Here is a 27,749-nt window from a genome sequence, read left to right on the forward strand (position 1 = left end):
AATTGCTGGCATGATAGGTCGGCATCATTACATATTTTCCAGAAAAAGTCATAGAAAAGGAGTGAAGTACTGGAATGATGAAAATCGGAGATCTGTGTCCCCAAAATATACTCATTGCAGGACAGAAAAAATATTAATTCTATGCTTGTGAAAATGTGAAACCTGTTTTATTGACTTCACCTACAAAACTGCCCCCTTCTGAGTAAAACCCATGTATTTCTCAGGAGTTTCTGGAGTGTCACATGTAGATCATGAATAGATTTTTCTACTTCAGGAAGCTGGAAATGTTGGCAGCATCTGGATTCTTTTTGGTCCTTCGGCTCTGCCATTTTTAATTTGAAAAACCTTACCCTCTTCCTGAGATAAGCAGTATTGCTGTATCTTACTAATTACAGCCCCCAAAACAAACCAAATCCGGCACGATTTAAGTTAACATGTAAATTATGCTGGATTTGAAAGAAGCCTTGCTGGTTGCTGAACTGGATTCTTTATCGACCACGGTGTTTAAAGGAAATGCTGTTCTTTATCAATATCGCTCTTCACTGTTTTGTCATCATCAGTGTACACGAACTGTATTAAACAATGTAGTCAACATCTGGCATGATTCTCTTGCTCACTGCTTCTCAAAGGGATCATTGTGCATTTAGTAGAGATTGTGATTTTGGTAGGATTTCAGGTTCTCCTGCCCCTCTGCTCTGCCCTGGTGAGACCACACCTGGAATATTGTGTCCAGTTGTGGCCCCTCAGTTCCAGCAGGACAGGGAACTGCTGGAGAGAGTCCAGCGCAGGGCAACAAAGATGCTGAAGGGAGTGGAGCATCTCCCGTGTGAGGAAAGGCTGAGGGAGCTGGGGCTCTGGAGCTGGAGAAGACTGAGAAGTGACATCATTAATGGTTACAGATATGTAAAGGGTGAGTGTCAGGAGGATGGAGCCAGGCTCTTCTCGGTGACAACCAATGACAGGACAAGGGGTAATGGGTACAAACTGGAACACAAGAGGTTCCACTTAAATTTGAGAAGAAACTTCTTCATGGTGAGGGTGCCAGAGCCTGGCCCAGGCTGCCCAGGAGGTTGTGGAGTCTCCTTCTGTGCAGACATTCCAACCCGCCTGGACACCTTCCTGTGTAACCTCATCTGGGTGTTCCTGCTCCATGGGGGGATTGCACTGGATGAGCTTTCCAGGGCCCTTCCAATCCCTGACATTCTATGATTCTGTGAAACATTCCTGTGCTGGTGTTCTAGAAGCACACACGAAACTACTCAAAATAAAGATTTAGTGCAGCAGAGAATCATCTTCAAGGTAGCTACACGAAAATAAAACTTGTTTTCTCTTCATGAGAATACCATAATGTGATCACTATGAATTCTGCTCTGCAATGCTGTTGTCAAATAATTTATTGAAGTCTCTGAGTTTCGTATCACTTGACAAATTGAATATGCAAGTGTTGCTTAAGTGTTGAATAAACATGAACTGAATTATTTTTCTAAATAAACAAAAATGTGTTGCAAAAGACTGGCCCAGGGCAGAATTTGTTTTTTGCAGTAATTTTAGTGACAGCAGCACTACTTTCTGGTGGTATTTTATTTAGCAAATTAGACAAAATATTATTTAAAACATACCCACATTTATCAAATCACCTCAGATTTCTTTCATTCTACAACTCTTAATTTATGTTGCATGAGTGCATGAGACACCGGACTAAGGTATTGCCAAGTTTCAGACTGTTGAAACTTGTGAAAGTGATACATAAAAACACAGGGGAAAAAAACCCTTGACCTATATTTTTACATATTTTGTGTGCAAAAACGTTTTCCAAAAGGCAACACCATGACCCACCAGAAAGGTTCTTTCTGGCTTTTCCTGACTGTGAGAGAGCACTTTGTATTTGACCAGCAGAGACGTTGCAGGTGGATGGTTGATTCAGACATTATTAGCAACTACTTTAAAAGTTATTTGTACAAATGAACTCCAAGCCACTGTCTAATTAGGTAGTTTGTTTTATTTGCATGTTCTGTCACAACAAGCTGTTCTCAGTGCATGCACATCTCTACAACCGCTTTGTAAACTACGCAGAACAGCGAAAAGTAATGAGCTACGAGTATTAAGAACAGCAGAGTTAGGTCAAATCAAGGCTATGTCCAGCCCACTAAAGCTACGCCTAGCCCACTAAAGCGACATCAGCAGCTCTAAAGCTTCCAGCAAAGACTAAGATGGGGCAATGTGTAAGTGACACTTCCTTTGAAAAGTTCCCAGCCTTCTGATGGCTCAGAAAATAGCTTTTGTTGTATTGGTTTCTGTGTATTTACTGGCCCTCTCCAGATTTTTCTTCAGTGAACTTACCCACTTGCCCACAAACTCTTGGCATCAGTATCTCAGAACTCAATTTAAGCATTATATGAAAAATCACCTCTTTTTTTCTTATTTTGAATGTGTGCCATCATAGTTTCAACGGTTCCCTTGTTACTACATTGAAAGATGGCAAACACTCAATTCCTGACACCACTCCCTGTCCCACAAATGATTTTATAGCACATTCTCTCTTTTCCAAACGTAAAAAAGCCCTGGTTTACTTGATCGTTCCCCATGTGGTAACCAGTGACACCTTTAATTATTGCTGCTGCCCTTTTGCAAGCCTTCCTATTTCGACTAATTTTATTTTTGAAGTAGGAGGACAAGATGTGGGGAAACTATGAGTTTATACTCATATATATATAAAAATATATACTCTTTCATGAGTTTATATTCAACCATGTCCTCTCTCTTAGTCTCCATTGTTTTCCTGATAGTTCTTAATGGGCTGGATTTTTGGCTATTTCTGATTTCAGAAATGTCACTTTGTAAACTCCAGATCTCACTTCAGACTATTGCTGAACAGCTCAGAGCCCTGTATTTCACGCGTGGAATCAATCAGGATTTTTCCCCACATGTGTAATTTTATGTTTATCTACCTGTGGTTTTATCACCCACCTCATCTTCTAAGATCCTTCTGCAGTTCTGCAACTGCTCCTTAGTTTTGTTATTCTGAATAATTCCGTGACATCAGTTCACTTTGTCCTCTCCCTGTTTCTCTCTTTGTGCAGGACTTTTAGAACATGAAGAAAAGCAAGATTTGTGTTTTTTCTGATAACTTTTTGGATGATACTTCCAAGAAGCGAACATTCACTCCTATCATCTATTTCTTACCTTTTAACCATTCACCTAAATAAAGATATTTCATGGTATTGCTGCTTAGTTTCCTAAAAGCCCTTGACAAAGCTTTGATAAGGGACTTTTTGAAATCTAAGGACTTACATCACTCCTTTCTGTATGTTTGTTAACACCTTTAGGAACGCCAAGAGATGTGTGAGACAGGACATCCCTTTAGCAGAGCCACATTGACTCTTTCCAGGAATATAATACTCAGGTACCCACTAAAACTATTACTTGTTATAGTTTCTATTAGTTTGTTTCATGATAGGCTCTTTAACCTCCTGTTGACACCGCAGTTTATTCGTTGGCACACCCACCATAAAAGATGTTCTGGAAAAACAAAAAGGAATTTAAGGAGAAAATATAATGACATGAAAAGGTTCCCAAATGTATGTAGCAGGAAACACAGAAAATGTTTGGGGCAATTTTATTTTTCCTGAATACTTACAGGCACTTCTACCATGAATACAATGCATGGATCTACAATCACAGCTTAGAGGTAACACCAGAAAATAGTAATTACTTTAAAAGGCTCCTGAGAATATCCTGGAGAAAAATGAGCCTGTATGTATGACTTTCAAGCATAAATAGCTATTAAAGTGGCAGGAAATTTAAGAGTTTCACTTGGAAACGAAGGCAGAGGATGGAGAAAGCAGCTTTTCTTCTTTTCTGTCTTTATGCGTCACACTTGAACCACAGAAATGACGTGGACAGATCCTTTGGAAAAATGACATCTCAGAGGTGAGAGCAGTAACTACCAAAGGAGTTTTACTAAAATGGATGCTTTTATATTGGAATGAAAGTACTCATGCAGGAAGTATAACTTGCACTTAATATAATAATGCTTCAAATTATTACTATTACTTTAGAAACTATCAGATCTATTCCATCAATGAGTTAAAGGTAGAATCACAATTCACCCTAAGTAAATAGATATGGAATTTCAGAGGAATGGAAATAGCACTGCTTCTTAATTAGTACCCAAACACAAGGCTCCCTATATCTTAAGAAACAGCAACACTGGACCATTGATTTGCTTCCTCAGCTCTAAGGCTGCAAATTGTCTCAGATGATGATACTTTCCTGGAGCGCAATACGTAATATATGCCAACGGGGAGGAACAGAAGAGAAATTTGGCTCTTTCGAATTGTGCAAAGTAGCTATTGGTAAAAAAATAAAATTAAAAAAATCTTTCTGGATTATACTGACAGGACTATAAGGGTTTTTTAATGCTGTTAGAAGGAGAACAGCAACAAACTGGATTTTTTTAACAGAGATTTGTAAGAATATACATGTAAAAAATGAATTTATAAGTGAAAGTCTGTTTAAAAAAAGAAAGAAAGAAAGAAAGAAAGAAAGAAAATAAAGGCTCTGAGACCCGAAGCTGCACAGTGGCTGCTGGAGGGGCTGCCTGGATCCATCATGGAGAATCCTGGTGCTGATTTAGACCCTGGCAGCTGAGTAAAACACTGGCCCAGGTTGTTGTAACCCACATGTTTGCTGCAACCCAAGTCCTCTCCTTCCTTCCCTTCCACTTTAATCCTCCCCTTGGCAACAGGGGGTGTCCGGCCTGGAGAAGAGAAGCTCCAGACACACCTTATTGCAGCCTTTCTGTACGTAAAAGGGGCCTGTAAGAAAGGCGGGAACAGACTTTTTAGCAGGGCCTGTTGAGATAGGACAAGGGGTGATGGTTTTAAACTAAAGGAGGGAGATTCAGGCTGGACATGAGGAAGAAATGTTTTACACTGAGGGTGGTGAGACACTGTCCCAGGTTGCCCAGAGAGGTGGTAGATGAACCATCCCTGGAGACATCCCAGGCCAGGCTGGACGGGGCTCTGAGCAACCTGAGCTGGTGAAGATGTCCCTGCTCATGGCAGGGGTGGCACTGGGTGAGCTTTGAACATCCCTTCCAACCCAAACCGTTCCATGATTTCATACAGAACCAGTTCAAGAGCAAATATTGAGTACTGCATCTGGGCAGGAACAGCCACAGGTTCCAGTATAAGTTGGGGAACGACCTGTTGGAGAGCAGTGTAGGGGAAAGGGACCTGGGGGTCCTGGGGACAGCAAGATGACCATGAGCCAGCACTGGGCCCTTGTGGCCAGGAAGGCCAATGGTACCCGGGGTGGATTAGAAGGGGGTGGTCAGTAGGTCAGAGAGGTTCTCCTGCCCCTCTACTCTGCCCTGGGGAGACCACACCTGGAATATTGTGTCCAGTTGTGGCCCCTCAGTTCCAGCAGGACAGGGAACTGCTGGAGAGAGTCCAGCGCAGGGCAACAAAGATGATGAAGGGAGTGGAGCATCTCCCGTGTGAGGAAAGGCTGAGGGAGCTGGGGCTCTTTAGTTTGGAGAAGAGGAGACTAAGGGGTGACCTCATTAATGTTTATAAATACATAAAGGGTGAGTGCCATGAGGATGGAGCCAGGCTCTTCTCGGTGGCAAACAATGATAGGACAAGGGGTAATGGGATCAAGCTGGAACACAAGAGGTTCCGCTTATATTTGAGAAAAAACTTCTTCTCAGTGGGGTGGCAGAGCCTGGCCCAGGCTGCCCAGGGAGGTTGTGGAGTCTCCTTCTCTGCAGACATTCCAACCCGCCTGGACACCTTCCTGTGTAACCTCATCTGGGTGTTCCTGCTCCATGGGGGGATTGCACTGGATGAGCTTTTGAGGTCCCTTCCATTCCCTGACATTCTGTGATTCTATGATTCCAAGCAAGAGAGAGGGCGAGAGACCACCCGCCCTCCTTCCCTTCCTGGGAGCGAGCCCATGGCCTCTGCCCCACTCCGAGGGGCTGGCGGCAGCCGCAGCCCCGCTCAGGGCCATGACTCGGTGGCTCTCTGGGTCGGCCAAGCCCCGACGAAGCTCAGCGACACCCGCACCCTGCGGCTTCTCCTCAGCGCTCCCGCCCGGACCTTTCCCGCCTCCCCCGGCAACGCCTCGCTTCCCGCGCCCCGCCCCCGTCTCTAAGGGCGTCTTCACGTCACGCACCCCACCGGGCCGGCAGGGGGCGGTAATCGAGCGGAATTCTCGCTCCCTCCGCCGTGCGCGGCCGCTGCGCTCGGCACTCTGTTGCTTCGGCCTGCGACGCCCTCAGCCGAGGGAACGGCGTGAGGGGGATGCTCGTTGCTGCCGCTGCCGCTTGAGTGTCCGGTCCTGTCCCGTCCCGTCCCGTCCCGCGGTGCCGGGCATGGGGCTGGGCTCGAGCTCCGAGGTCCCGAACGGCGGCGCCGAGGGCTTCCACGTACACGGGGTGAGTCGGCCGCCACCGGGCTCCGCGGGGACTGAGGGCCGTGGGGGGGCTCAGGGGGTCTCGCTTCCCCACTCCTGCCCGCGGCGGCTCAGGGAGGCCGGGCCCGGCGCGGGGGAAGGTGCTTGCCTGGGGCCCGCGTGCTGCTTGGTCCCGGTTGTTAGCTCCTACCGGGGAACTGCCACGGCGGCAGGGGAGGGGCGGCCGCTCCGCTCCGGTTGGCAGCGGGGACCCGCCCGGCGCGGCCTCACACCCGCCTGGCGCCGCCACGGGGCTCGGAGCCACCACCTGCCACGTCTGGGCAGCTGGGAGAGCCCTTTGTGCTTCTCTGAGGGAATTAGAAACACTTTAAAAGTGTCTCCAAATTGGAAAACTGGGCAATCACCAACCGCGTGAAGTTCAACCAAGGGCAATTCGCATCTGGAATATTGTGTCCAGTTGTGGCCCCTCAGTTCCAGCAGGACAGGGAACTGCTGGAGAGAGTCCAGCACAGGGCAACAAAGATGCTGAAGGGAGTGGAGCATCTCCCGTGTGAGGAAAGGCTGAGGGAGCTGGGGCTCTGGAGCTGGACAAGAGGAGACTGAGGGGTGACCTCATTAATGGTTATAAATATATAAAGGGTGAGTGTCAGGAGGATGGAGCCAGGCTCTTCTCGGTGACAACCAGTGATAGGACAAGGGGTAATGAGTTCAAACTGGAGCACAAGACGTTCCACTTAAATATGAGAAGAAACTTCTCAGTGAGATGCCAGATCCTGGCCCAGGCTGCCCAGGGAGGTTGTGGAGTCTCCTTCTCTGCAGACATTCAAACCCGCCTGGACACCTTCCTGTGTAACCTCATCTGGGTGTTCCTGCTCCATGGGGGGATTGCACTGGATGAGCTTTTGAGGTCCCTTCCAATCCCTGACATTCTATGATTCTGTGAAGTGCTGGATTTTGCACCTGGGACATGGCAACCCTGGCTGTACAGACAGACTGGGGGATGAGATGTTAGAAAGCAGCTCTGTGGAGAAGGATCTGGGGGTTCTGGTCAATGGCAAGTTGAACATGAGCCAACAGTGTCCCTGGAGACAAGAGAGACCCATGTCCTGGTGCATCCAGCACAGCACGGCCAGCAGGGCAGGGAGGGGATTGTCCCACTCTGCTCTGCACCTGGAGCATTCACTGTGTGCAGGGCTGGGGACACCGGGTAAAAAGGAGGTAAAGCTACTGGAGAGTGTCCAGAAGAGGGTACGAAGTTGGTGAAGGGTTTGGAGGGGAAGCCGTATGAGGAGCAGCTAAAGTCACTTGGTTTGTTCAGCCTGGAGAAGAGGAGACTGAGGGGAGAGCTCATGGTGGCTCCAGCTCCTCACAAGGGGAGGAGGAGGGGCAGGACTGAGCTCTTCTCTTTAGTGACCAACGACAGAACCCGAGGGAATGTCAGGAAGATGTGCCAGGGGAGGTTTAGGTTGGACATGAGGAAAAGGTTCTTCACCCAGAGGGTGCTGGACACTGGAACAGGCTCCCCAGGGAGGTGTCACAGCCCCAAGCCTGACAGTGTTTAAGAAAGAGACTGGACAACGTCCTCAGACACACAGTGTGAACTGTGGGCTTGTCCTGTGCAGGGACAGGAGTTGGACTCGATGATACTTGTGGGTCCTTCCAACTCAGGACATTCTGTAAGAGTAGTGTTGCTCCCCCTCCTCCCCTTTGCCCCCTTCAAATTCTCTTATCTTGACGATTTGATTAATTTCTCTCAGGATCTTTACAGCATCTTGTCTGGGGGTTAATTACACCTCCAGCCAGTGTTTTCCTGAGGGGCTGTGTCTCACAGTGCTGCATCTAGATGTGAATTTGTTTTAATTTCTCTGCCTGGCAAATTGTTTGCACACGGCTTTGCTTAAATGTGTATCTTGGAGCTTAAAGATAGGCAGAGGTGTTGCTGGTAAGTTAACAGTTATGCAAGTTATTATTTCATTTAGTTTACAGTCTTCCTCCCTGAAATAAGAGTGGAAATGTTGTCATGTGCTGCTTTTCAGCAGTTTGTGTTTCTCAACATCCCCAGATGTGCTTAGGGTACCAGTGTTGTTACGTGATCTGCTTTTGTCAGTGTCCTTCAATTAGTTATCCCCATCAGAATTGATGGTCACAAAGTGCTTCCTTCTTTTAAGTGCAGGATGCTGCACAGTTGTTTGTACTGGAGGATGATTTTAGTGACCTACGGTATGCAGGAGATGAAGGGGTTTTTTGTTTTGTTCTGGTTTGGGTTTTTGTTTGTTTTGTTTTCTTTTTCTCCAGGAAATTCATGCAGCTTTTGATATGGTATCATTTTGAAAACCACATTCTGCAGGCTTTTCTTACAACTCACGGTTTTGTGGGGGGAATTTGTATGGCTTTTAGACATCTCAACAGCAATGTCATGATGTCATCGTAGCTCCCATGTACTTCTTTTTGGGTATATTTTCATCCTTGACATTGTGTTAGGTGTTAGTTTCATTGTAAGGCTTCTTGCACATTATTTAGAATTGGGGTGTAGGGTAAACTCTCTTTAACCTTCAGCTTGGTTCAGTACAAGCTGGCTCTTTGCTTTTCATGCAGTTTAGGGTTGTGATGAAAGTTATAGTGGTTACAGTGGTCAGTCTTGGCTGTTTAGTGATAAAGCATGATTTTTTTTCTCTATGAAAGCTTTTACTGAAGTAACTATGCTCTTACTTAGGTATATTTTATAACTTGCATAGACAGTTGTGCCAGCTTAAGCCCCAATACCAACACAACATTATGGAAAAAAAGGTAGGTTAGTAACACAACACCAAATGTAAGATATAGCAGTTTTAACTTTGCTAGCAATTAACATTTTAGTTTAGATGATGCGTGGTTTCTACCTTAGCACTTAAATTGTGGGGTGGCATTTTAGGAGTCAGATATATTGCAGGTTATGGGCTCTGCTGCTGAGTTCACAAAAAGTAAAGTTACACGCAGAATGAATTGTTAGCATGTTTGCAATAGTTCTCTTAAAGTTATGTTGCTTTGTTAATATACCTTGAAGTGAGTGTACTCTCATATACTCTGCATGTATCAAGTTCCTGTGTAATTTCTGGTGTTTATTTTTTCCTGGTGTGAATGTGTTTTAATAGCTATTCTCTAGATCTCCTTATTATATCTGTTTTACGATAACTTGCTTATAGTGAAATTGAGGTGTTGCAACTCTTAGTTCTTATGGATTTTCCGTAAGAGATGGCAATCTTCTTGACCAGTATTTGTGGTTAGTCACATGTTTGTAGCATAATTTCTTTTAGTGTTCCTGTTCTCATGTGCTGTAAATTGCGGGAACCTAATTGTAAATTATGTTTATGTAAAAAATGGCTGTGATGTAATTAGGGACTCTCAATGTGCTCAGGCTGTTAGTAGCACAGAATAAAATCCTGAAGCAGTGCTTTGAAAACTAAGCCCTTTTCCAAAGTCCTCAATATTTAATAATTCTGTGCTCCAGACTCTGCATCACAATACTTGTGTCTTGTATGGGGTTCAATACCTCTCTTTTACAGCTTAGTTAGGACACTAGTTGTACATCACAGTATCACAGTATGTTTGGGATTGGAAGGGACCTCAAAAGATCATCCAGTCCAATCCCCCTGCTGGAGCAGGAACACCCAGGTGAGGTCGCACAGGAACATGTCCAGGCGGGTTTTGAATGTCTGCAGAGAAGGAGACTCCACAACCTCCCTGGGCAGCCTGTTCCAGTGCTCTGTTACCCTCACTGAGAAGAAGTTTTTTCTCAAATTTAAGCGGAACCTCTTGTGTTCCAGCTTGATCCCATTACCCCTTGTCCTATCATTGTTTGCCACCGAGAAGAGCCTGGCTCCATCCTCATGGCACTCACCCTTTATATATTTATAAACATTAATGAGGCCCCCCCTTAGTCTCCTCTTCTCCAAACTAAAGAGCCCCAGCTCCCTCAGCCTTTCTTCATAAGGGAGGTGCTCCACTCCCTTAATCATCTTTGTTGCCCTACGCTGGACCCTCTCCAGCAGTTCCCTGTCCTTCTGGAACTGAGGGGCCACAACTGGACACAATATTCCAGATGTGGTCTCACCAGGGCGGAGTAGAGGGGAAGGAGAACCTCTCTCGATCTACTAACCACCCCCTTCTAATACACCCCAGGATGCCATTGGCCTTCCTGGCCACAAGGGCCCAGTGCTGGCTCATGGTCATCCTGTTGTCCACCAGGACCCCCAGGTCCCTTTCCCCTACACTGCTCTCTAATATGTAATTTCCCAACCTATACTGGAACCTGGGGTTGTTCCTGCCCAGATGCAGGACTCTACACTTTCCCTTGTTAAATTTCATCAGGTTCTATAAAACTAAGTTCACAATTGTGGACTGCTTCCTGATGTCTGTTACGTGGTGTCACATCTCTGGTTGAACTCAAAAGTAAATATTGAATCAAGTGTAAAGATTAACATTGCCACTTAATGTAACTAGAGCTCAGTGTATAATAAGAATAAAATCTGTTTTGCAGGTTCAAGAAAACTCCCCAGCTCAACAAGGAGGACTGGAACCTTACTTTGATTTCATCATTGCGATAGGACACACTAGGCTTGTAAGCCTCAAATAATTCATTTTTTTTTTCCCCTGCATGAAATATGTGTATTGTAGTGATGAAACGTAGAAGTCAAAGCTGTCACAATAAAGAAAGTTTTCATAGTGGACATTGTGTAAGACATTAACAAGGTAAAGGAAAACTTGGTGGTGTTCAAAGTCTCCTCTCTGGCTGGATCCAAATTTGAGGGAAGTCTCATTTATGCCTTTAGTCACCTTAACTTCTTAACACGTTAACACAATGTTTATTATATTACTCATTCATGCTTATTTTCTGCCACAATGTGACTATTGAATGGGCGAGTCAATGGTAAGAGCTCAACATTTGTTTAAACAAACTTATTTCAACATTTGATAGAACGTGAGAAAGAGTCGTGGCCTGTCTGCTTATACTTAGGAGTGGGAACACAGTTCTTGTATGGTGAGGTATGGAAGAAGAGTTGATTTTTGGTTTAAAAGGCTCACAGCTTTGGCTGTGTGCTTCATCCTAGCTCCAAACAAGCTGAATTTATTGTCTTGCTTTTATCAGTAGAGGTGTCTTTTTTGAAGTGATCATTGTAATGGTGGAAGATCACAGTCGATCTTTTAACATGACAAAAACAATTATAGTTCTCTAGGCTGCTCCCAAGTAATCTGTCTTTTCACAGCCAATTTGCGATGGCTTTGAAGTGTTATTGAGTGTGGACTGGGATTAGTGGTGTGAAGTAAAATGTTGCTGCTTATCCTTATGACTGCACAGTCGAGATCTAATATTGCTGATGTTATGTAGAACAGCAAAGTAAGTGACGAAACTAAGTAACAGTAATTACTTGTATAAAGGGACATGAGCTGACAGTGTTGATTTCTTTCTAATAAAAGAAAATTGAACTGCTGGGACTGATTGTGAAACACAGAGCCTAAACTTTGATGGGTTTAGTTCATTGTATTCAAATTAAAAGGGGCCTGTTGCGATAAGACAAGGGTTGATGGTTTTAAACTAAAGGAGGGGAGATTCAGGCCAGACATGAGGAAGAAATTATTGACAATGAGAGTGGTGAGAGCCTGGCCCAGGTTGCCCAGAGAGGTGGTGGATGAACCATCCCTGGAGACATCCCAGGCCAGGCTGGACGGGGCTCTGAGCAACCTGAGCTGGTGAAGATGTCCCTGCTCATGGCAGGGGTGGCACTGGATGAGCTTTGGAGGTCACTTCAACCCAAACTATTCTGTGATTCTAAATTCTGTCACAGGTGTGATGTCTGTGTTACTGGTGCAACTAGAAATAATGTTAATCATGTATCTCTTTCTGTGCTCTACAGAATAAAGAAAACAATATGTTGAAAGATCTGCTGAAGGCGAATGCTGAAAAAGCAGTGAAGCTGGAGGTGTATAATATCAAAACAATGAAAGTAAGAGAGGTGGAGGTGATCCCCAGTAACATGTGGGGAGGACAAGGTCTTCTAGGAGCCAGCGTGAGGTTCTGCAGTTTCCAGGGAGCCAATGAACACGTGTGGCATGTTTTGGTGAGACAGAATTTTTTGGTGGCTTGTTAATGTTCATAAAACCTTATTTGAAAGTGTAATGTTTAGAAGTTACTTATATGTAGAAGTACGATGCTGAAATTGCACAGAAGAAGGGAACACAGCCTTGAAAGTTTGAGCTATTTGAATAGGGACAAGTAGTGGGTTGCTGTTAGTGTTGCCTGTTGCCGTGAAGAAAACTCATTTCATCCCAGCCAGACCAAAGAGTTTTTGATGGGGAAAAGAATTTTTCATCTCATGTTAAAGAATCAATGGCAAAAGCGAAAAGTATTCTGGCTCAATAGGTGTCCCTGTGTTGGCTCAAGTTCATCAAAGTAATATTAATGTTACAAAAAGCACCACAAATTATTGAAAATGAAGAGGGAGAGCTGAGAGTAGGAAAGAATAGGAAAGACTCTTATGTTTCTGGTTGTTTAAATAAATGCAACTTTTCAACATCTTCAGACTATTTCATTTTGAATTGATATTATCTTGGTCTTTCTCATTCAGCATGTTTTACAAGATGTCACACGTAGATGTAGACTGTTCGAGGGCTCCTGTTTTATCCCATCCATAAAAAACTTCTTTCCTTCTGTTGCTTTTGGAGGTAGATTTCAGTTTTGATCTTGGGGTAGCGTATCCTGCTGATGATACGTGTTGTTCTTTCACAGGATGTTGAACCCACATCTCCTGCGGCTCTTGCTGGTCTCCAGCCGTACACCGACTACATCGTTGGATCTGATCAGATTCTTCAGGAGGTAGGGCGCGTGTTCCTTCAAGCACTGATTGTTTTCATGCTGCCAAAATGTATGTTGTAGGGTTTTTTTTAACAAACCTAATTGCGTGTCCATCAAATGTATGGGGATAGTTTTTGGAGATTTTGGGAGGTTGATGGTTATGACAGATGCCTTACGGTTGAGCTAAACATTATCTTTTTTAATCGGACAGTAAAAAAGTTGCCCCTAACGGTCAAACTACACCAGTGAGTGTTAAGTCTGTCTTTGAGTTTTTAATATGTCATGTTGAAGTAAATAACTGTAAAATGCTAAATTGTTTCCAGCTACTTATCTTACACATTTGAGTTTAATAACTGTTTTTCTTTTTTCTCTTAGTCAGAGGATTTCTTTTCCCTGATTGAATCCCATGAGGGGAAGCCGCTGAAGCTGATGGTTTATAACACTGAAGCAGATTCCATTCGAGAGGTAGTTGTGACTCCCAATGGAGCTTGGGGTGGAGAAGGAAGGTACTGATCTCCGGACAGTCACTGCCTGATGACAGGTTATATACTCACTGTAAATGAGATGTTAAGAGTATTATTATTATTGATTACAATTTGTTTTCAAGTTAAGCCTTGTTTTCTTAGACTTTTCATACAAAACTGTTCATATTTCCTTAAAAAAAAAGAAAGCTTAGAACTAGGAATTAGGCGTGTTCTGGATCTAATCCTGTTTGAGTGGAAACCAGCGGCAAAACCTGTGGTGACTTCCCTGGTAGTAGATTCACTAGCTGTGTTCTCACAGTCAAACGTTCAGTTAAAGCGAGAACAAAATCCAAACCTGATCAGATAGTGTATTTTGTAACTGAAAGGTAAATTACATATGTCTAAGGGTCAATTGCAGAGTGCTCCTCAAGTGCTAAAAGTGAAATTATTCTTGCAGGTAGGTGGGTTTTGCAGTAGAATATGACTCAATCTCTTCCAAATTTGAAACACATACTAGCTTTGTTAAGAACACTTTTTTTTTCAAGTCTTGTTTTACTTTTCTTGTACAGTTTAGGATGTGGTATTGGATATGGCTATTTGCACCGAATTCCAACACAATCTATAGTGTCAAATAAAAAGCCAGAGAGCAAACCACCTTCACCCTTGCCAGAAGCTGGAACTCCTGTACCGTCTACTAATGGTTACACAGAGGTATGTCAGGAATTAGTTACGTTCTCTGGAGCTTCACACTTTTCTATCTGTTGGAACATTCATAATACAGTATATTTGAGTGCAGCACACAATTTTGATGAGCTGGGTGAAGGGAAAGTGGGAGCCCATGATGCTGAACACATGACAGGAAGAGTAGCACAAGCAAGAAATGTTTTATTTTCTAAAACTTTCAGCCGCTATTCTGCCATATTCCTCACTGCATTTGGGTGCAATTACATATATTATTATTACTTTTTCACCAGCGTTGGCCGATATGAATTTTTGCCAGATATTTTCTTCCTATTTTGAAGACTTGCATATTACAGCTGTATCAGTTAATTAGAAGAATACTCTTCTCACTAGGAAGTAAAACAGAGTCACAGAATAGTTTGGGTTAGAAGGGGCCTCTGAAGCTCATCTGGTCTAACCCCTGCCATGAGCAGGGACATCTTCAGCAGCTCAGGTTGCTCAGAGCCCCGTCCAGCCTGGCCTGGGATGTCTCCAGGGATGGTTCATCTACCACCTCTCTGGCCAACCTGGGCCAGTGCTTCACCACCCTCAGTGTCAAAAATTTCTTAAGAAAAGCTTAAGTGTGGATTGTTCTTCTAAGAACTAACTGGCTTTAAAAGGCTACATCGGAACATGTCCTAATCAGTGGCTTGAGTATCACTTTCAGCCTCATAGGTTCTCTCTGAATTCATGTACTTGGAGACCAAGGCAGAATGCTTTCATAGGAAGGTTGCCTTCAGGTGAAGCTTTCAATATCAAAAGATGGTTTTCCTTCTTACTGTGTTATTCCAGACTCCATTATTGGCACCAACTTCTGAGAGTGACAACTCTGAAATAGTCACAAACTTGGATCATTCCTCAGATCAAGAAATGAGTAGTTACTCACCAGAAAGCACACTCTCTCCTCCTCCCCCCCTCCAGAGAGTTATGGATCCAGGTATATTTTCTTTGGTGCTTTTTTTTCAGTGATTCTTTAGAGGTCATCTAAGTCAACTAATGTGGTTTGAGACTTAAATACAGAACTACAAGCATTGCTGGTGGTTTTCCCTAAAGTTTTTTGACTTGAGTGGGTTTCAGAACTGTAGAATTGGGCACTAGGAGCCTGACTGAGGTTAATGTTCTGCAGAAGTCTTTCCACTGATGACAGCCAACTTCTAGGTTAAATTTACTTGCATTTAGTGGGAAGGGGACATCACTGACTTGAGTCTGGGTATGACATGTCTTTTTGAGTTGATAATTTTATGTTGTATCTAAACCAGGACTAATATTTGCTTTCTCCTTCAGGATTTCTAGATATGTCTGGTCTTTCATTCCCTGAACTCACTGATGTATCAAGAGTGTCCAGCATGGCTTCACCTGCCTCCTTCAACGTGCCAGCAGCAGATGCTTTAGTGGGCACTGAAGAGTTAATGATGTCAAACAATGACACTTCTGGTTATTTTGGTGAGTGTATTCAAGATTTCCTTTAGACCTCTGACCTCATTTCTGGAAACACAATGGAAAAAGTAGCAGAAATCAGGTGTAGAAGTGGACAAAAACTAATAAGGCTTTTTTATAAGATTATAGAATGGGTGTCTTTTTCTTTAAATTAAAATGTTGATGATCCAAATTAAACTGACCTTAAAAGGAGGTATTTCTAAAATCAGTGTAACCGAGTTTTTTGTATCACAGGCTTCTCTTTACAGTTGTCAACTGAAAACAAAGTGGCAGTGACTTTTCTATTAAAAACAAAAATACCTTCACATGATGACTTCCTTTCCCTTTGAAAGGTGGGGTGAATAAGACTTGTAGTACAAAAGAAAACATCTCTAGCATAGGAATCCAGCAGCCCAAATGGTTTGTGGTCTCTTAGAAACCTACTCTCACCATCGGATTTTTCTGGATTTGGGCAGAACGCAGCAAACGCAGCCCGTGTATTGGACGGTGTGAATCTGGTGACATTTTTGTGCGAGGAATCTCAATCAAGCTGATTCTCTAGATGTGTGGTAACCAGAGGCACTGCCTGTTGGCCTGACAGCTTTTGGGTTTGTTTTATTTTTACAAACTATTTCTATTTTTCCAGAAAATGCCACGGCTTTGGACCCTGAAGATGTAACCATGTCTTCTGAAGGCTCCGCCAAGCAGCACGAGTTGGACAACCCACTGCCTTCAATTCCATCTTTACCTTCTTTTGCTCTTCCTGATGAAATTTCTTCAAGCACAACAGTAGGAACTGATCCCGATAACGAAGGAGAAAAGCTGCTCGTAGACAATATTGAGAGCTCGTTAACCACGACTCCGGTGAAACCAGATGACGAAGCAGCAAGTGAACAGAGAGAGGAAGAAGCTGCACAAGATCATGAGTGAAATGGATGCTGCTTTTGTTTACAGACTGTACATGCTGTAATGCTACAGCTTGGAATATTTTTCTTGAAATAATCTTGAAAGATTTTGAAAGAATTACAGTGATTCTATTTTGTTAGTGTAAGACAATATTATAAAAGAAATCGTATGAAATACATACCTTACTGTCTTTTCCAATCGTTAAATGATTGAGCAGCTGTGTTGAAACTTTGGATGCTGCCAAAATCACCAATTTAATGGAGAAATCAATGCAGAAAAAAGTTGGAGATGGGCAAAATGTTGAGTTCCTGAACTCACATTTGCCTACAAATGCTCCTGAATGTATTTGGGAAGGCACGCTGCCTGAACACCTAATGATGATTTTCTCAGTATGATTGATGGCATTAAAAAATATTGATGGTTTTGACTTGCTAGAAAGCTTTTCTAATGGTACACATTGATTTGACAGGTCTTACGTCTTCCACGGCCCTTTCCTACCCCACGTTATCTTTATTCCTGTTGTTTTTCTTGTTTTAGCGTCCCTTATCTGTAACAGTTATTCACGTACCTTCTTTGCATCTACCCTATGGTTTGAAGGTGCAGCATATAGATGGGACAACATCGTGTGGGTGGGTCCTGTCGTTCACTTCAACTCTTCGATGGATCATGTGGTGATCGTACAGTTAAAAAGAAGGTGGGGGGAGGAAATTATGAGGGTTGTTTGAAACAAACTGAAGTCAAAGATGATTTTAGGTCAGGCCCATGTGTTTTCAGGGTGATTAACCTCTCAGTGGAGTTGAATGTGTCTTCGTTTCTGTAGTGACAGAGAAATGGCTTTTCCTTAGTGATGCTTTTCTTAGTACCTATTTCTGGTTTTACACAAAGAAATGGGGATGGAAAATGTTAGTGCAGCAACACCTCTTGCTTTTTGTAGCTTTTTTGTTTTGCACTTGTCTTCAAACAGCTTCTGAATGTAACAGTAAACATGAACAATGAAACGCATAGGTGTTTCTATAGGCATCAGGGCAGCCATTTATCATGGGATTTTAAATCTGTTAATTAAGAATAACTTCACTAGAGCTGGTACCGTTAGTGTGGTGAGAATCTTCCATACATTAAGAGAATTATTTAAAGAATAATGTGTTAAGCCCTACCTGCAGGCAGTAGAATGAAGAGATTTCAAGTCTGCTCTGCTAAGTGGTGTGTTCATAGTGAACAGATTTGTTTCTTCTATGTCGCTAAAATAAATTTCCTCTTCTCCCAACTGACTGCTACAAGGGTCAACGGCCAAACACTAAAAATAAATGTAATTTAAGCTATTGTTAAGTTTGTTTGGTCTTACAGCCTGTTGACATCTAAGCAATCTATTTGTTGTTTATTTAGGACTGTTTCTAGTCTTAACCCCTTTGTCAAAACTGTTTTCTAAGCTGGTAGTAGCTCATTTGAGTGGTGCTGTACTACAAACCTTTAGAAGTTTCAGAGGGGAGAATGTCAAAACTCACACTATATCTCAAATGTCACAGTAATAAAAGACTTCAACACTTGCAGCAGTCTGTGTCCACCCTGCTTCGTGTTAATGGCTCTTGGAAGGGGAGGGGGCGGAGTTTGTTTATGATTATGAAGATTTGAATCTTTTGTCATAACAAGTGAACAATGGCCTAACGTAAATCATAAAGTTATTGGTTAGAGGTTTAAGGCTCTGTTTGGTTTTCTGAACAGTTAAGTACTAAGTGACAATGAGTTTAACTGTACAGATCCCTTCTCAGCTTCTCTTCTGCAGGCTGAACAGCCCCAGCTCTCAGTCTCTCCTCATAAGAAAGATGCTCCAGCCCCTTCATCATCTTCACAGCCCTTGGCTGGACTCCCTCCAGTAATTCCTTGTCCTTCTTAAGCTGGGGAGCCCAGAACTGGACACAGAACTCCAGATGCCGCCTCACCAGGGCAGAGTAGATGGGGAGGAACAACCTCCCTCAACCTGCTGGTCACACTTTTCCTAATGCACCCCAGGTACTGTTGGCATCCTTAGGCACTGAATTACTGCGTCCTCTCTGAGAGCAGCCCCGCTGTTGCCAGTTTGCACAGCAAAGGCTTTGAGTATTCTATACTGACACCTTCAGCATCAGGAAAACCACCCATGTGTCTCTTACAGGGCTGTAACTCATACACATCCAGGAAACTGTGTGACAACAGGCGTAAGTCACTTGTAGCAAGGCTATCATCTATCTTTTCTTAGGGACTACACGAAATCATTTTCATAGCACCAAAGCACGTGCTGCTCACGCAAACAGTATCACTGGAACGCATCCTCCACCTCAACAGGACCTCAGAGCTTGCGTTTGAAGGTTTGCATGCCTGCTCAATTCTTACATCCAACCACATCACAAAATCATCTTTCAGGGATGCCATTTCTTGAGGCTTCAAAGGGTTCTGAAGACCTTTGTAATTCAACCATGAAATGGTAATGGCTCAAGCTTACAACTGTGTAATTGATCCAATACACAGAACAACTTGAAAATATTTTAACTAAAGCCTTTTATTCTATACAACTGTGAAACGTCATTTACCCTTCTGGCATTGCAGACTCTTCTGTCAGTCTTTCCTGAAACTGTGTTTTGGGATGGTTAGGGGGGCAAAAAATAGAAATAAAAGAAGAAAAATTACAACCTTGGCTGATTTCAAACGAAATTCCTGGAGCGGTTCCAATGTACACAACAGGACAGCAAAACAACCGGAGAAAAACCAACCAACCAAACAGTGCCTATTGGAACAAGCGCAAACCCTTGCTATTAATAAATACAAAGGGCAAATTATGAATAAAAGTTACAGTTCTGTTTAAGCATTTAATTCACAAATATCACTAAAAATGTGCAGGTACGGCACAATTGCATCAAACACACAAACTGGGATTAAAAACTGAAACCGACTCTCAAAAGACAGGGAAGAAGACACGCTAGTTGAGTTCTGAACCGTATCTTTTGTTTAAGCAATGAGTTTGTTTAGCGCGGCCAAGAGTGCAGAAGGGAACGAGTCGACTATTTTTTCCAAATAAAATACAATGAAAAATATTTTTACGCTTTCTTTGACCAATACAATCCCAGTAATAGAATATATTGGGACTTTCTTTAGGCCTCAACCTAAATCTTGATTGCAAGACACAGGAAGGGCAAGAGCGTCTGTCTCCTGAAGAAACTCGAATAATACACTGCCCTTTGAAGGCACTTGTGCTTCTGCTTCAGACAAGAATCATTCGGACACAATTTCTTTATGAGGATTTATAATTTGCTCTGGCTACAAATAGTTTTCTGGGACAGCCCCACATTTTCTAACAGAAAGCTGAAATGCCTTTAGTCCCTCCCCCCAATAAGTTAAACTCTATAAAAGACTATGAGGCTACGACAGTCACAGGTTTTTAGAAAGAACAGTGAAAAGAAGATCCGCAAAAACCTATAACAAAAGAACAAATGCATATAAAACCTCAGAAAAGAAGAGTAAGTATTTTTATATCATGAATATGAAATCTGCTCAGAAGTCTCTAAGGTTTAACATTAAATATATTTTCAGAATGGTCTGAAGTTTTAACAGAATGTCACGTAGTTTTGGAGCACAGTCACCAAAAATTAGACTAGTGTGTCTTTAGAACACCCCGGTTACAGTGCAGGAAGTAGTTATATATATATATCTATATATATATTAAAAACCCAATCTCGTTAAGTTGCTGCAAAGCATGTTCGCTCTGTTATGATGCACAGCACCATTGGACCGACCCTGCTGCAATATTTATCTAGTGTTCTTACTCTTTGTGCCAATAGCAACTGAGTTGCAATATTAAAACAAATCTGACGTTAACCCTTCGTTTGCAATTAAACAGGCCGATTCTTTCAAGTAGGCAATACCTATTTTCTGCTGTTTTCCCAATTTCTTTAAGTGGTAGAAATGTTTGAGTAGCACTGTTGGAACTTTATGAATGGAATGTACTAAAAATACCTCGTGTGTGGTTCAGGATTATTCTGTGAACGCAGCGACTAATGTGGTCAAAATGGTTTAGTATCGAGCATGAGCAGATGAAGATATTATGTTCTGGAAAAACAAGAAAGCCAAAAGGAGGAAGCAAAAGTCTGCACTGGGTTATCACCCGTTCTCTGTACACCTCACACAACACCAACCACTCAGGGACTTCCCATCTCATTGGCTGAGACAAGGACAGACTTTAGTTTAAGTCATATAGATTATTTTTTCCTCTATATTACAGATCTATTAGTCGCTTCAATTAAATGTATACTTTCCGTCCATACTGAGTCATTAGAAGTCTCATCTACCTTAGGGGTTCAGTGGGCTTCTATAGTACTAACTCTTGGAACCAGTACAGTACGGTCAAGTAAATGAGTAACCACTCGGGTCCACCACTCCCTTCACGTCGATTTCTGGCGATAATGAAGCGTCAGGTCACCCCCGCTCTTCCAAATGAAGTGCTTTACGGTTCGAAGGTCCATATTCGGATCCAAAACCTAAATGGTAAGAAGTTCACCTTTTATTCCACAAGTCAGAAATTCAAAGCTAAAACTCTCTGGTTGGGCAAAACAATCCCATGGGCGAATTGGCGTCAAAGATGGACCATGCAAAGGCTCAGATTTTTCAAGCAGCAAGTAAATCTGTTGCGTTGCGGGAAGGTTTTACCAATGTAACATTTAATTTCACATTGCAACCACCTCCTCAATCTTCATGCGCTTATTACACTTCCTAGACAATTCATGATTTTGGACAAATTTTAAACTCTGTTAGAAAAGTAGAACTAAAAACATCCCAAAAACGCTAGAAATGGAACTCTGTGGGACTCTTAAGTCCATTAGTTGAGTAGGAGTGACCAATCCTATCGAGGCCACCAGTTAGAACCAAATTAAACAGACATGCTACATAAATTCTTTGATCCAGCTGTTTGCGACTGTCTGAACTTTCGTCAGCAACCGGTTAACAAGACGTCAAAACATCTCCTTAGTTTTAAAGGTAACATAGAGCGTTTCAAGCTCAGTATTCAGAAATTCACAGCTGCTTCATTGCTGGACATTGCCTTTGTTCACAGGCCAACACACTTGAGTAACTCACCTGGTCCTGGCACAGCAGTTCAATCTTCTCCTCCGCTAGCACAGCGATGTCCTCCTCTTTTTCTTGTTCTCCTGCTTTTTCATTATTGGAAGAGCTGGTTGTCTGGGACTCGTTATCCAAGTTGATGATTTTCTCATACACGTGTTCCATCACCTTTCTCACCTGCAGCATATCACTTGCTGATAGTCGGTCTCTAGATAATTTAAGTGAAGTTTAGAAGGAAAAACAACTGTATTTCTTATTTTCCAAATACCTGAATCTGTAGCAAATTATGCAAGCACACAGATAAGACCTTCCTATAATAAATTCAACAGCAAATTATCAGAACCATCCAGAATATCATGATCATAACAGCTATTTCTCCAAAGATCCACAGAGCTGAAGTGACACAAAAAAAGCTCTAAGATATGCAAAAGACCAAATTAAAATTCAATCTTAGATGAGTATTGTACACAACTCTTATTTTTTCAATAGAAAAGGGATCAGTAGGAGTAGGACAGAGATATATGGAATAATAAGAGGTAAACCAGAATATGGTGTTCATCCCACTAATAGAAGGACATTCTAAAGTAATAAACAGCAGCAGTTTCTCCATAAAGTACAGAAAAAGTCTATGAAGTTGCTCCTTCACAAATTGTCTCTGGTGTAAAGAATTCAACAAGACTTAAAGAGGCATTAGACATTTGTGGAAAATACCATTTATATGTAACAATTTGGGGTGTTTTCTCTATGACACTGACTTTGTATCTGAGGACTTGCACTGATTTCTAACCTATACAGCTCCCAGTTACAGCTAATGTGACGTGCAGACTACGTTGCATTCCTTACTGGCAGGTTTTGTACCTTTTCCTTTTAAAATGCTATTATTCATCACAGTTAGAAATAGGAAACATAATATAAATATCATTAGTTGACAGCAACAATTTAATGCAAACATGCATTACTTACTTCTTCAGAGTTTTTGCCCCGGATGATGAATGAGGTTGGAGGTAGAAGGGAATCTTATTGAATTTGGGCATATTTTTCTAGAAGGAAACAAATTGAGAAGTTTTAATTTAGGATGGATTGTGATCAGCTCCTATTTCCACCAGCTGGTATGTGAAGTATATTCAGCTCCTAATTATCAAAACCCAAGAGAGATTCTTAACCAATATAACCAGCACAGCCAACCTCCAATTTACTCACACTCCTAAGATGCTTCACTTTAGATGATGCACATTAGATTTAGCTTTTAAATATAAATTATCATTTATTTCAAAGGAAATTGGGTAGTATCAAAGCAATACGGAGAGTATCTTCTGTTCCTGAGCTCTGCACTTTAAAAGGATACCAGTTATGCACAGTGCTTTCAATTCTTTTTCTAAGACTTTCTGTCAAAAGAAAGTGAGTAAAAATAACTGGACACATCAAAAGATCATGAATCCCAAATACAGACCTTGAGATCACTTGTTTTAATACAGAGTACACATTCAAAATGTCATTTCAGATTCCATACAGGTAAAAAACCTGCAGTTCACCTTAAAAAATAGGCAAAATCGATATAGGTGACACTTACATCCACAGTGATGTCGATCACCCATTGTGGCACAGTTTCATTCAGAAGCATAGATTCCGTTTCACCACCTGAATCCCGACATAATAACCTAAGACACGCAGAAATAACCTTTGTGAATGGAAGCAATTACCGTAATGTGCATTAAAAAGCTTTCAAGCGACGATCTGCCCTTTTAATGGACAAAGAGCTTGAACTTGGTTAGCTGCCCTTATACTTATCAACACCAAACTTATTGGGGAAGTGATGATGTATTTTCTATAAAGACCAGAAAAAGGAAGACAGATCCCCAAAGCACAAACAGGGAGGTGTTTCAGGAGACCACAGCCTCTAGTACAGAGACATTTAAAAACATCATTTGCTCATGGATTGTGAATATTGAAGCAAAAAACTGTCAGGAGAAAGGGAAGAGCACCTGGTATAAAGTAATCATTTTCTGCTTAGAAAAAATGAGCTTTGCATGTAAAGCATTTGCTAAGCTCTCACCAAATGGAAAGAACAAAACCAATTTACATGCAACGGTGAAACAAAGCCATATGTAATTTATACATTCCAATCAAGTATTTTGTCAGAGATTCCTGCAACACACTCTTGAGGTCCAATAAGCATGGCTTGTTCTCTCCAACAGTGTCTGTCAAGTGTTGTTTGAGAACAACCTGTATAACATCCACCAGTACAGTATGGATGCAAATATTAAGCCACAGCTACAGTGTAAATACATTGACATCAGTTTTCAAAGCTGAAAAAGGTTACTCTGCTTTACTGACCAATCCATGGAGTGAAAGGTACCTACTTTTGGGCCTGGGAAACAAAAATAACAAGTCAAATATGTCCCACACCTCAAATTTAAAATCCACTAGGTCAGTAAACGTTAAAATGCTTTACGGTATTTGAAAGCTTGGAATTTGTTTTGCAGCACTATTAAACTGTCTCTGATGTACCATGTATCACAGACTTTTCAACACAGAATGAAAAGAAATAGAAATCAGCATATACAGATTATAACATAGAACCTGTGCTCCCACCTGCCAGAGCTGAGCACCTTCTAATGGGTCACCAATTCTAATTTTGGGAGCATAAACCAACTCTCTAGTGAGCAGGATCTCCTGTCTAAGTCATTAATGCTCAAAGACCAGCACATCAAACCCGTAACAGAAGTTTTACAAGAGTCTGAAGCAGCACAATTTAATTCTAAAACTAAGTTTAGTCAATTGGCTTGCAGGAAGAGGGGACCCAAAAAGATCTAAAAAAAATGACACGCAATTAAGAACAAATACAACTTACCATTGTGAAACCCCACATCTTGTTGATGTTTAAACTCAGGTGGACAATGCAAAATTGTAATTAATTGCTGCTTATTTTGCCTGTCAAGGGTGTGTCTTAGATACACGGTACAAATTAGACGCAAGTATTACATTTTGATAACACTTGTTCTTGCACAAAGGAAGTGATTGTTTAGCCACTGAATTTACACTCATGAGTTTTTATACCTGAACAAAGTGCGTCCTCCAGCCTCACCAAAAATAACCGGTGTATGTGGTGGCACTTGGAAGTATCCATTTCCTTTCTGGACTCTGTTCTCCTGCTCACCATTCACTGTTGGGAAAAAAATATATACAACAGTAAGAATGCACTAGGCCTTAAAACTGGGTATACATAGACCAAAAAGTGTCTTTTCCACCTACAGCTGATGCATTTCATAAATTAACAAATTCATAAGCTTCATAAAAAGTAAAAAATCCCAATTTCCAGCACATAACAAGTATATTAAAAGGAACACCAGAGGGTAATGAGATGGATACAGGTTTCTGGAAGGTCTGTTTCAAAAATCTTGAAGAAAGGGGCAATAGAGCTCATGAGCCAAAACCTGATGACTGTTTTTCTCTAGTTCCTGAGCAGAATTCTGAGGATTTGTCAAACTGCACGATACTAATATTAGAAACCAACTAAAGAGATTCCACTGAGATGAAACCGTTTTCCCCCCCACACACACTGCACGATGTTTGCTTTGCTCTTCTACCTGGATTTGTCATATGTCAGAATAGTTGACTAGCAAAGCTCAGACTCGTATTTTCTTGAAGTTACTGCATTCTAAATACAATTTATTTTTAGCTAGTTATAGCAGTATGGTCTTCAAACACTGAAGAACCTGATTCCACATTAGATACTTAGGATAAGATTAAAAAATCAACACTATTTCACAGAATCACAGAATGTCAGGGGTTGGAAGGGACCTCGAAAGATCATCCAGTGCAATCCCCCCATGGAGCAGGAACACCCAGATGAGGTTACACAGGAAGGTGTCCAGGCGGGTTGGAATGTCTGCAGAGAAGGAGACTCCACAACCCCCTGGGCAGCCTGGGCCAGGCTCTGCCACCCTCACTGGGAAGTTTCTTCTCAAATTTAAGTGGAACCTCTTGTGTTCCAGTTTGAACCCATTGCCCCTTGTCCTATCATTGGTTGTCACTGAGAAGAGCCTGGCTCCATCCTCCTGACACTCACCCTTTACATATTTATGAACATTAATGAGGTCGCCCCTCAGTCTCCTCTTCTCCAAGCTCCAGAGCCCCAGCTCCCTCAGCCTTTCCTCACACGGGAGATGCTCCACTCCCTTCATCATCTTTGTTGCCCTGCGCTGGACTCTCTCCAGCAGTTCCCTGTCCTTCTGGAACTGAGGGGCCACAACTGGACACAATATTCCACGTGTGGTCTCCCCAGGGCAGAGTAGAGGGGCAGGAGAACCTCTCTGACCTACTGACCATCCTCCTTCTAATACACCCCAGGTACCATTGGCCTTCCTGGCCACAAGGGCCCAGTGCTGGCTCATGGTCATCCTGCTGTCCCCAGGACCCCCAGGTCCCTTTCCCCTACACTGCTCTCCAACAGGTCATTCCCCAACTTATACTGGAACCTGGGGTTGTTCTGCCCAGATTCAAGACTCTACACTTGCCCTTGTTATATTTTATTAAATTTTTCCCCGCCCAACTCTCACCCTGTCCAGGTCTCTGATGGCAGCACAGCTTCCAGTGTCAGCCACTCCTTCCAGCTTGGTGTCATCAGCAAACTTGCTGATAGTGCAATCTATTCCCTTATCCAAATCATTGATGAATATACTGAATTTCCATTGGCATCAATGAAGTTGAATACTATTTATCCTGGTATACGTCAGAAAAACAAATTAGGGCCAAGGGATTTACACTGCAAGCGAAAAGACCCTTCCAGAATCCTGTGTATGTGGGGTTTCAACATAAATCCTCATGAAGGAGGGGAAAAAGGATAATATATCAGGCATTGTCCCTGTCTTCTGCCCTTCCACTCTTGTCTCATTGTCTCAAATAAAAAGAATAAAATTAGAAACTGATTTAATCTTTCAAATAACACAAAGATATTTATCCATTTATATCAAGACTTGTTTGCCCAATTTGATCTAAGGTTAATTAACATCTTCCTATTATTTTAAGTCTGTTAAATTCTTTTTTTAAATTATCAAATTGTCTAAACAATGGACAATCACTAAATAATTTACACATTACATCAATCACTTGAAGCCCTTAGTGTAAGTGCACGTGAAAGAGACTTTGTGCAAGAAGACTGCGCTAAGCGTACCAGAGAAAAGGCATTCTCAAGAGGAAATATGAGTGTCATGAGATGAATACTTTCTCAGCTTTCTGACCAGCCGCACATGCAGTAAAAGAAACATCAATATTGTACCAAGTAAAGAAACCAAAAAAGAAAACCTGTTGTCTAACAGAAGGGATTAATACAATACTGAAGTTAGAGCGAGTGAAAAATCCTTCAGTTTGAAAGATTTCTTTCTAATTTCTGTTAATAATTGAAAGAAACATCCCTGTATATTTAAGTTCTTCTCTCTTTACACTAATTTCAGTGTCCAGCAGGTACACTTTATCTTCTTAAGTCACCGTTCAGTATCAGTTTGTGACATTTGAAAGGGAAAATGAGGACTGATTCTGTTCTAAAGATTCCACTGATCCACAACCACTCACAGAAATAAGTGGCGCAGCATCAGTGTTCCAACAATACAAAAGCCTGACTTATACTTCCCGTATATTGTCTGGCTCTTAATTGCCAATACACAAAAGTACAAAAATCAGCACATTTCCCCAGAAAAGCCGGCCAAGTGCTTTAACACTCCATGGAGACCTTTTTTGAAACAAGGACGTAGCTAACTCTTGGCACAATCTTTGTCATAAAATAGCAAGATATTGCTGAACTTACAGTTTTCTTAACTGTATTATCTATAGAGCCTAATTTCTTAATCGCCAAAGATAAGACTTTTCAGTCAAACCTGACCTGGGCTGAATTCATTTCAGAATCATCCACA

At 42.1% G+C, this 27,749-nt stretch overlaps 2 protein-coding genes across 2 annotated transcripts in view; one reads left to right on the plus strand and one right to left on the minus strand.

Moving 5' to 3' along the window:
• The first annotated feature begins 6,200 nt into the window (after positions 1 to 6,200).
• On the plus strand, positions 6,201 to 18,302 carry GORASP1 (golgi reassembly stacking protein 1). The gene is made up of 9 exons (XM_065050378.1): positions 6,201 to 6,442; positions 10,937 to 11,017; positions 12,312 to 12,515; positions 13,184 to 13,270; positions 13,625 to 13,755; positions 14,283 to 14,424; positions 15,226 to 15,370; positions 15,718 to 15,876; positions 16,496 to 18,302. The coding sequence occupies exons 1-9, from the start codon at positions 6,380 to 6,382 to the stop codon at positions 16,777 to 16,779; spliced, it is 1,296 nt and encodes a 431-aa protein (XP_064906450.1). The 5' UTR covers positions 6,201 to 6,379; the 3' UTR covers positions 16,780 to 18,302.
• A 966-nt stretch (positions 18,303 to 19,268) lies between these two features.
• The window catches only part of WDR48 (WD repeat domain 48), a 33,774-nt gene continuing 25,293 nt past the window's right edge, over positions 19,269 to 27,749 (minus strand). Inside the window, exons 15-19 of the mRNA XM_065050376.1 lie at positions 24,898 to 25,003; positions 23,411 to 23,498; positions 22,804 to 22,880; positions 21,856 to 22,048; positions 19,269 to 21,260 (exon numbers count right to left, since the gene is read on the minus strand). Coding sequence (XP_064906448.1) covers positions 21,165 to 21,260; positions 21,856 to 22,048; positions 22,804 to 22,880; positions 23,411 to 23,498; positions 24,898 to 25,003 — 560 coding nt within the window. The 3' untranslated portion in view covers positions 19,269 to 21,164. The remainder of the gene's footprint in view (positions 21,261 to 21,855; positions 22,049 to 22,803; positions 22,881 to 23,410; positions 23,499 to 24,897; positions 25,004 to 27,749) is intronic.

The sequence above is a fragment of the Columba livia genome, chromosome 2, assembly GCF_036013475.1.
Source record: "Columba livia isolate bColLiv1 breed racing homer chromosome 2, bColLiv1.pat.W.v2, whole genome shotgun sequence".
In the NCBI taxonomy this organism is placed as follows: domain Eukaryota; kingdom Metazoa; phylum Chordata; class Aves; order Columbiformes; family Columbidae; genus Columba; species Columba livia.